General features: G+C 41.9%; 1 protein-coding gene across 2 annotated transcripts in view; it reads right to left on the bottom strand.

The window, feature by feature from the left end:
• Positions 1-325: 325 nt before the first annotated feature.
• The window catches only part of LOC142663995 (uncharacterized), a 75,125-nt gene continuing 65,285 nt past the window's right edge, over positions 326-10,165 (bottom strand). For both annotated transcript variants that reach the window (XM_075842869.1, XM_075842878.1), the window contains 4 exons: positions 9,363-9,441; positions 5,952-6,049; positions 5,671-5,785; positions 326-1,534 (listed from right to left, as the gene is read on the bottom strand). In XM_075842869.1, coding sequence (XP_075698984.1) covers positions 1,038-1,534; positions 5,671-5,785; positions 5,952-6,049; positions 9,363-9,441 — 789 coding nt within the window. In that variant the 3' untranslated portion in view covers positions 326-1,037. The remainder of the gene's footprint in view (positions 1,535-5,670; positions 5,786-5,951; positions 6,050-9,362; positions 9,442-10,165) is intronic.

The raw sequence follows: 10,165 nt of genomic DNA, 5'->3' as shown, positions 1-10,165 counted from the left end.
TAAGAAATAAAATTCTAACGACACGTTACATATAAGGTTTAGTGAAAGATGATGGGATATCATTGTGCGGCTGTCAGGATAGGAGTGGTAGTTCATGTAAAACCTGCTCTGTGGATCGTAACACAACTATACATTTTTTTCATGTGTAATGTAAAACATTAATGTTGTTTTAGGATTACTCACAATCTTTGTCTTATCTTAAATTACACATTTATGGAGCCTGCAGACACGTAAGGACACCCGCTGGAATTATTTTTTTTTTTACATATGTTGACATGTGTATCAATATTTAATCTTCATTTATACAGTATAAAAAGATAAAAGGTGATAGAATTTTTTTTTATTGAACTTGCAATCATTTATTGAATAAAAAAAACAAACAAAAAAAAAACCTCACTGATATGACATTTCCTTCTATGGCTCAAATACCTGCTTCTGCCCCTTTGGCAACAACAACTTACATCAGGCGTTTTTTTAATTTTTATAAGGCATGTGTGTTTTTCTCAAGCTGAAACTGGAAGCGGAACAAAAGCACAGAAAACTATAATGGAAAGATTTACACTCCTAGTTTGGTCTTACAAATACGGATGTAAAATACTGACCAAAATATGAAAATGTGAATGAGGCATCACATTCTACTAGTTTCTTATATGGGAGATTTTGTTTCCTACACTTTCATGGGGAGCATGCACAACTAGTTTGACACCCCCCACAAAATCCAGAACAACCCCCCGAAAAAAAAACCTAAGCTCCTTTATTGGCTGTTTAATGTCTGTGAATAATCTGATGTGCTTCAAATCTTTTTTTGCTCTTACAGCATTTCCCCACATTCTAAAGGAGATTATGGTTTCTACTCTATATGAATTCTCTGAGGAGTTCCAAAATTTTATTTCTTTGTAAAACATCTTGCACATACAGACCGTCAAAATTGCTTCTCCTCTGCATAGTTTCCCTAATGAGCCCTACGCTTGTCTTTAGTAGTAAAATATTTCCCACATTCTGAACACAAATACGGCTTCTCTCCTGTGTGACTTCTCTCATGGATAACTTGATTTTTCTGTAAAACATTTCCCACATTTTGAACATGGATAGGACTTCTCTCTTGTGTGACTTCTGTATTTATGTTTAACAAGATTTGATTTTTGTGAGAAACATTTCCCACATTCTGAACATGAATATGGTTTCTCTCCTGTGTGACTTCTCGCATGTGTAACAAGAGTTGATTTAGCTCTAAAGTACTTCCCACATTCTGAACATAAATACTTCTTCTCATCTGTGTGAACTATTTTCTTTGTAAAAAGACCTGAGATTTGTGTGAACTGTTTACCACATTGAAACATTTTACCCCCTTTCTGAGCTAAACTTGTGGTAACAATCTGTGATTGGTCAGGAGAAGGTTCCTCTTGATTAGGGAAATTATAGGATAGGTCTTTACTGTGATTTTCTCCTGAAGAGCGCTGGATGATATCTTCATCTTCTACTTTATAATTTAGCAATAACCTGAAGTTTCCCTCAGAGTTCTTACTGGGATTTTCTGATAGGATTAAAAAAAAATTGTGATTTTGTTTCAAAATAGAAAAGTTGACAAATGTATAACATTCATATTGGGCTGGAAACACACATACAGTGTTTTGAGCCAAAGTCAGAAGTGGATCAAGCAGGAATAAGTTTAAGCCATGCCTTTTGAATACACTCCTTGCTTCAGCAACCAGCTTAAAAATGATATTTGTGATTCCAGACTTATATGCTTTGTATAACACTTTAAAATAAATCTATGACAGTCCAGAATCCTGGTCTACACCCAGTCCTCCACTTTTCATGTATTACATAATGCTTGACTTGATAAAATATATTTTTTTTTTGAAAAGTTGAACCATGTCTGGCAATGAAGCCTGTTCTCTGTAAACACATTAGGTCCTTTAAATACTAATTAGACATACAGCATCTTAACTTAATATTGTTGCAGACAGTCTAATATTGGCCACAGTCTAAATTTAACAAGATAATGTGTCATGAGACAAAGAACACATCCCAAGCTGTATTCACAGACATGACAATGAGGTCTGTATATCCTAATGGCTGCACAGTCAACAGATCTCAATTTTATAGATCATCTTTAGGATGCAGTGCAATAGAAAGAGTGAGGTTATTCATCAGAATCTGTAGTAAAGGTTTCCAGTACATTGTAATATTTCACTAAGAACTCAAGCTGTTCTAAGGGAAAGAGGGCCCTATCAAGTCCAAATAAGGTGGACTTAGTGAAGTGGCCTCATTCAAGTTTTAGCCATGTGACAATTTAATAGCAAATTGTTGTTCTAATCCTCTGCCAACCTATTTTTATTTGGTCCTGTTTTCTCAGAACATATAGGGCTTCAATACTGTGTAATAAAATAAGTGATATCTTTAACTCTGATGGAGTGGGACCCCCAGGATGTTTAGTCTATGGGCAGTCAATAACTGGTGAAAATAGAACCTTCCTAATAATCATGGATATGTTTTTTTTTTTAATATAATATAAAAAATCCCACATCTTTAAAACCACTTTAAAAATTTCATAAAGAGCCTTAATGCGTACCAAGTTTTTAGATGACTTTTCCGAATAATCTGTCACATATGTGTACAGGAGAAATAACACTATTTCTGGCTATTGCACGACTTGTATCTGGCATTCTTGTAGCAGTTTTCCCTCTGCAGGCTCTATCTTTAATTCTAAGTATTCCCTGAGGCAGTGGGTGGAGCCTAACTGCTATCATGTCTTCTATACACTGCACACACAGACCAGAGAGCCACCCTGATGTACTATCTCTCTGTAGCACACCCTTAGAAGCTGCAGAAGCATGGAGCACATCATACAACAGTAAGGAGTAGTGTAGCGAAAAATCCAGCACGGAGGTTAGTGTCCATTTAAAGACGACATCATCTGAGTGCTTGATATTGCAGCCTAAGATTTTACTACAGAAATATCCTGAAGAAAACATGTCCCCTTGTGACTTGTGTGCAGAGTTGTCATGGGGACCTTGTGTGTTTTCTAATAGTTCCACAATTCTTGTCCCCAGCCTCATATTTAATATAGAACTATAATGAGGATCTTTCTTCTCAGATATTATTAGGGGATTTGTAATGGCTGAAACATATAAATTACAAAGTACAAAGGCAATCACCAAAATGACTCCGAAAATTATAATCGGTTGAGGACTGCCCACTGTATATATACGGTGCAGGTTTAAAGAGGCTCCGTCACCAGATTATAAGTGGCCTATCTTGTACATAATATGAACGGCGCTGTAATATAGATTACAGCAGTGTTTTTTATTTAGAAAAACAATCATTTTTGACGGAGTTATGATCTATATTAGCTTTATGCTAATGAGTTTCTCAATGGACAACTGGGCGTGTTTTATTTTTTGAACAAGTGGAGAGAAGTGTATGACGCTGACCAATCAGTGACCAATCTGTCACTACCTTATAAGTGCCCTATATTGTACATAATGTGATCGGCGCTGTAATGTAGATTACAGCAGTGTTTTTTATTTAGAAAAACGATCATTTTTGACGGAGTTATGAACTATATTAGCTTTATGCTAATGAGTTTCTCAATGGACAACTGGGCGAGTTTTACTATATGACCAAGTGGGCTTTGTATAGAGGAGTGTATGACGCTGACCAATCAGCGTCATACACTTCTCCCCATTCATTTACACAGCAGATAGTGCTCTTACTAGTGTGCAGTCACATACTCACACACTAAAGTTACTGAAGAGTCTTGAGAGTAAATAGACATCACGTCCAACCAGGACAGGATGTCTATTCATCACTGCCGACACTTCTCTAACGTTTAGTGTGGGAGATAATGACAGCAAGCGTGATTTACAGCGTGATCTCGCGAGATTACGCTTGCTGTCATTAACTCCCACACTAAACATTAGAGAAGTGTCGGCAGTGATGAATAGACATCCCGTCCTGGTTGGACGTGATGTCTATTAACTCTCAAGACTCTTCAGTAACATTAGTGTGTGAGTATGTGACTGCACACTAGTAAGAACACTATCTGCTGTGTAAATGAATGGGGAGAAGTGTATGACGCTGATTGGTCAGCGTCATACACTCCTCTATACAAAGCCCACTTGGTCATATAGTAAAACTCGCCCAGTTGTCCATTGAGAAACTCATTAGCATAAAGCTAATATAGTTCATAACTCCGTCAAAAATGATCGTTTTTCTAAATAAAAAACACTGCTGTAATCTACATTACAGCGCCGATCACATTATGTACAATATAGGGCACTTATAAGGTAGTGACAGAGCCTCTTTAGCTGCCCAATCGTTTAGGCAGAAAGCTTAAAGGTCACGTGCTCGGCCATCACAGACTGCGAGAGACTATGGAAAGAGGACAAAAGTGGCTTTCTCTGTACTCACGTACACAACGCTCAATGAGCGCTGCTGCCTCTATTGATGACGGTGGTCATGTGACTGGTCACATGACAGCTGAGATGCCGGTAGTAGGGGGCTGCTTCTGGGTCTATCAGTGACCATAGTCACTATAACCGGACTGATATCCCCTGCTGTGAAGCACCAGTTACAGAGGAAACGTATAGTGTAAAAAAATAAAATGAAATAAAAAAAGTTCCCCAAAGGCCATAAAAATAAAAAAGTTACAAAACAAAACAAAAATAAATTAAGTAAAAATTACACATAAACCCCTATCTTAATGCATTGTCACCTACATGTAAAAAGCGTTAAGGGGAAGTATGGAGCGCACTCACGGGTGTCGGCTGTGTAGTATAGCCGACACCTTACTAAAATAGGCGGAATCAAAGATTACTTTGATTCCACTAATTTAACCCCTTAGATGCCGCGGTCAATTGCGACTACGGCTTCTAAGGCGTTAGAAAAAGGGGATGGCCCCCTCCGAAAGGCCCATCGGTCCTCCCATGTTATGGTAGCCTGCTGGCAGCTTCTTTTGGAGCCTCGATTTTGCTTGGTAGTAGTTCTCTTTGGGGTATTACTGGTGTTGCAGTTTATAATGTGGGGGTATATGTAATCTGTGTGGAGAACATCAGGGTATATGTAATCTGTGAGGAGTCCTTCAGGGTATATGTAATCTGTGAGGAGTACATCAGGATATTTGTAATATGTGAGGAGTACATCAGGGTATATGTAATATGTGAGGAGTACATCAGGGTATATGTAATCTGTGCGGAGTACATCAGTGTATATGTAATCTGTGCGGAGTACATCAGGGCATATGTAATGTGCGGAGAAATTCAGGGCATAATAAGAGGGTATAATAATAATAATACTGTAATGTAGAACTAAGGAGGGACCTCACCTTAAGGCCTTTGTCACACGAACTTGGTATAACTTGTGACGGCCGTTAAAACAACAGCCGTTACACGGACCTATGGAATTCAATGGGGCTGTTAACACAGCCGTTGTTTCAACGGCCCGTGTGAAGGGTCCGTGAGAAAATAGGACATGTCCTATTTTTTTCACGCATCCCTCCATAGACTTTAGTCTATGGGGATGCGTGATAACGCGTCCCGCAGCGCAGGGAACGGATTCACCGCGGACGTGACAAATGGCAGTTTTTCATGTCTGAGCATTACAATGCTCATCTGAATCCGGCCTAACAAACCTCCCAATTCACTTTCTAAATGTATTATTATTTACCTGTGGTAACACCTCCTGGAATTTCCTCCTCCACTTTACTCTTACACGGTTGATCGCCCCTCATCCGCTCTTCTTCTGCTTCATCCTCTGCTTTAATATTAGTCAGATCTTCCCCCTAATTTCACATATGTAACAATTCAGTACAATACAGCAGAGAGTGCGAAGCATCTAACAGATCAACATAAGAAACCACCAAAATTTATGACCCCCATCTATGACTGCAGGACCAAAAAACTCCCCACACCCTATATAGATCTGGTATAGGGCTCAGCTTCATCTACCTGATAATTCTCTGGGACATTGTGATTTTCCTCTGTACAGTCCTGGGAATGCAGAGGTCTGGGACATCTCTCTGGTGGATTTCTCCTACTGGATCCATCTGTAGGAAACACACAGTGATGGAAAAGATTGTTTACATGTGATGATGGGAGTCAGGGGCGTAGCTAAAGGCTCATGGGCCCCGATGCAAAAATTATTACTGCCCCCCCCCCCCGCAAACTTCTCATGGCCGACGGTCCGCAGCTTTCAGCTGCATCGCTGGGTCTCCTAAGTGACCCAACAATGCAGCACTAGCAGCCGGGGGCGTCACTAAGGCTGGGTTCACACACCCTATTTACGGACGTAATTCTGGCGTTTTAGCATTGAATTACGTCCGAAAATGCGGCTCAAAAACGTTGGCAAACATCTGCCCATTCATTTGAATGGGTCTTATGATGTTCTGTGCGGACGGTCATTTTTTTTACGCGCCGCTGTCAAAAGGCGGCGCGTAAAAAAGACGCCCGCGTCAAAGAAGTGCCTGTCACTTCTTCAGACGAAAATGGAGCCGTTTTCCATGGACTCCATAGAAAAACAGCTCCAATTACGTCTGTAATGGACGCAGCGAAAGACGCCTGCACATGCCATTACGGCTGAAATTACGGTGCTGTTTTCTCCTGAAAACAGCACCGTAATTTCAGCCGTAACGGACGCTGCCGTGTGAACATACCCTCAGGGCTTAAAATGTCAGGGAAATAGCCCCAATACATATGTGTCCACCCAAAAAAAAGTGTGTATATGAGACAGCATAGCATATCTATAGCACTACGACCCTATAAACTATGGATAGGATTAGATACAGTGGCTCAGCAGACAGTATCACACATGATAGGATTAGATACAGTGGCCCAGCAGACTGTATCACACATGATAGGATTAGAGATAGGGCCCAGCAGACAGTATCACACATGATAGGATTAGATACAGTGGCTCAGCAGACAGTATCACACATGATCGGATTAGATATAGGGCCCAGCAGACAGTATCACACATGGTAGGATTAGATACAGTGGCCCAGCAGACAGTATCACACATGATAGGATTAGAGATAGGGCCCAGCAGACAGTATCACACAAGATACGATTAGATACAGGGCCCAGCAGACAGTATCACACATGATTGGATTAGATACACAGCTCAGCAGACAGTATCACACATGGTAGGATTAGATACAGTGGCTCAGCAGACAGTATCACACATGATTGGATTAGATACAGGGCCCAGCACGCTGACATTGCGGCTCCAGCGCTGGACCCAGGATAGGTAAGAATAATAATTTTGCTTCTTTATGTGTTACTGATTATTTTTGTGTGTTTGTGGTTTTTTTACAGGTTCGGTTGTTGGACTTCGGATTCGAGGACTTCAATGACGGCGTTTTTTTTATTCTCAATAAAATGGTTAATGAGGGTTGTGTTTTTTTATTTCAATAAAATATTTTTTCTATGTGCTTGTATCTTTTTAAACTTTATTATCACCGCCTTAGTAAAGGCCGCTGGCTGATTGACAACCTCCATTACTAAACACTAAGCCCCATTATTACCCCGATACCCACCGCCACCAGGGGTACTGGGAAGAGCCGGGTACGAACCAGTACCCGACCATCTGTAGTGACGGGCAGGCACCGGGGTGGCCGCAGGCTGGTAGTATTAGGCTGGGGAAGGCCAAAACCAGCCCTTCCCACCCTTGTAATGCTGCCTGCTGCTGCTGTGTTGTATCTGGCTGGTTATGAAAATTGGGGGGGACCCCACATCGTTCTTTCCAATTATTCTTTATTTTTTTAAATTACGTGGGGTCCCCCCCATTTTCCATAACCAGCCAGATACAATAAAGTAGCAGCAGCCTAGCATCACCAGGGTAGGAAGGGACACTGTTTTTGGCCTTTCCCCTCCTGATAATACCAGCCTGCGGCCACCCCAGTGGCCGACCATCACTACAGATGGTCAGGTACTGGATCGTACCCGGCTCTTCCCAGCACCCCTGGTGGCGGTGGGTACCGGGGTAATAAAGGGGGTTAGTGTTAGCCTCTACACTGGCTAACACTAAGCCCCGCCTTAGCAATGGATGATGTCAATCAGCCGGCGGCCATTACTAAGGCGGTAGTAATATAGTTTAAAAAAAAACCACAAAGACATAGAAAAAATATTTTATTGAAATAAAAAAAAAAACCACACAGCCCTCATTAACCATTTTATTGATAATAAAAAAAAAGCTGTCATCGAAGTAGTCCTGGAATCCGACATAGTCCAACGACCGAACCTGTAAGAAAACACACAAAAAATGATTAGTAACACGTGTGTTAGGCTTAGATACAGGGCCCATGTGTGATACTGTCTGTGGGACCCTGTATCTGAGCCTATCTCAAGGTAGGCTTAGATACAGAGTCCAGCAGACAGTAATCTTATACAGTATAAGATTACTGTGTGCTGGGTCCCTGTATCTAAGCCTACAGTGTGGTAGGCTTATATACAGGGGCCATCAGACAGGATCACACATGGGCCATGTATCTAAGCCTACCATGTGATTGGCTTAGATACAGGGCCCAGCAGACAGGATCACGCATGGGCTATGTATCTAAGCCTACCATGTGATTGGCTTAGATACAGGGCCCAGCAGACAGGATCACACATGGGCCATGTATCTAAGCCTACCATGTGATTGGCTTAGATACAGGGCCCAGCAGACAGGATCACACAATCTGTGATCCTGTCTCATGGGCCCCCTAAGCCTGCTACATCGTAGGCTTAGGGGTTGTACAGTCCCTAAACATTGATGGCCTATCCTCAGGATAGGCCATCAATAGCTAATGTGTCTCTCGGGACCCGCAAATCAGCTGTTTTGAAGGGGCCGCAGCACTCGTACGAGAGCTGCTTCCCCTTCATTTCACTACTCGCTCACACTGTGAATCGCCGACACGGATTCAGTGTGACCGGAATGAAGTGACAGGAATGAAGGGGAGCAGCTCTCGTACGAGTGCTGCGGCCCCTTCAAAACAGTTGATTGGCGGGTCCCGGGAGTCGGACCCCGCCAGTCAGGGCTAACCTTACCTTTCTCTTCGGCCGCGGCGGGAGTTCTGTCGTCTCGATGCTGTGCGCGGTGCATAGCGCTGTGACGTCATGCGCTGCGCACAGCGCTTGACGTCAGGACCTCCGCTGCGATCCGGAACCAGGAAGGTAAGTAAAGTATGTTACTATAGTAACAGGGGCCCGCGGCCCGAGTTACTATAGTAACTTTTTATTGATGTGGTGCGGGGGGCCGTGGGCCCCCTGGCTTCGGGGCCCGGTCGCAATTGCGACCGCTGCGACCCCTATAGCTACGCCAGTGATGGGAGTAGTATCTAGGCGACTCTAAAACAGAAACGTCCCCCCCCCACTCCTTACACTGCTGATCAGCCACTACATCCATCTCCTCTTCTGCTTCATCTTTAACCTCAACCTTAATATCAATCAGTTTTTCCCCCTAAACAAAGAAGAAAAAAATACAATTACACCGCATTCCAAATTATTATGCAAATGTTATTTTTCGCTGACTTTCCTAAATAGTCGATGCAAATGACAGTCAGTATAATCTTCAAGCCATCAACCGTTGGAGTATAATGCAAATTTTATTGAACAAATCTCATAATGATAAGATTTTTTTTTAGAAGTAAAAAACTCAAAATGCACGGTTTCACATTATTATGCACAACAGAGATCAAAACATTTTAAAGGTTGTAAAGAGAACTAAAATGGTAATCTGTTGAATTTGCAGCATCAGGAGTTCATATTTACAGAAATCAAAAGCTCTTTCAATCAAAAAACACTTAACAGGCCAAGTTACATGTTAACATAGGACCCCTTCTTTGATATCACCTTCACAATTCTTGCATCCATTGAATTTGTGAGTATTTGGACAGTTTCTGCTTGAATATCTTTGCAGGTTGTCAGAATAGCCTCCCAGAGCTTCTGTTTTGATGTGAACTGCCTCCCACCCTCAGATATTTTGCTTGAGGATGCTCCAAAGGTTCTCAATAGGGTTGAGGTAAGGGGAACATGGGGGCCACACCATGAGTTTCTCTCCTTTTATGCCCATAGCAGCCAATGACACACCAGAGATATTCTTTGCAGCATGAGATGGTGCATTGTCATGCATGAAGATAATTTTGCTACGGAAGGCACGGTTCTTTTTGTACCACAGAAGAAAG

The sequence above is a fragment of the Rhinoderma darwinii genome, chromosome 1 (genome assembly GCF_050947455.1).
Source record: "Rhinoderma darwinii isolate aRhiDar2 chromosome 1, aRhiDar2.hap1, whole genome shotgun sequence".
In the NCBI taxonomy this organism is placed as follows: domain Eukaryota; kingdom Metazoa; phylum Chordata; class Amphibia; order Anura; family Rhinodermatidae; genus Rhinoderma; species Rhinoderma darwinii.
This window is presented reverse-complemented; position numbering and strand designations above follow the sequence as displayed.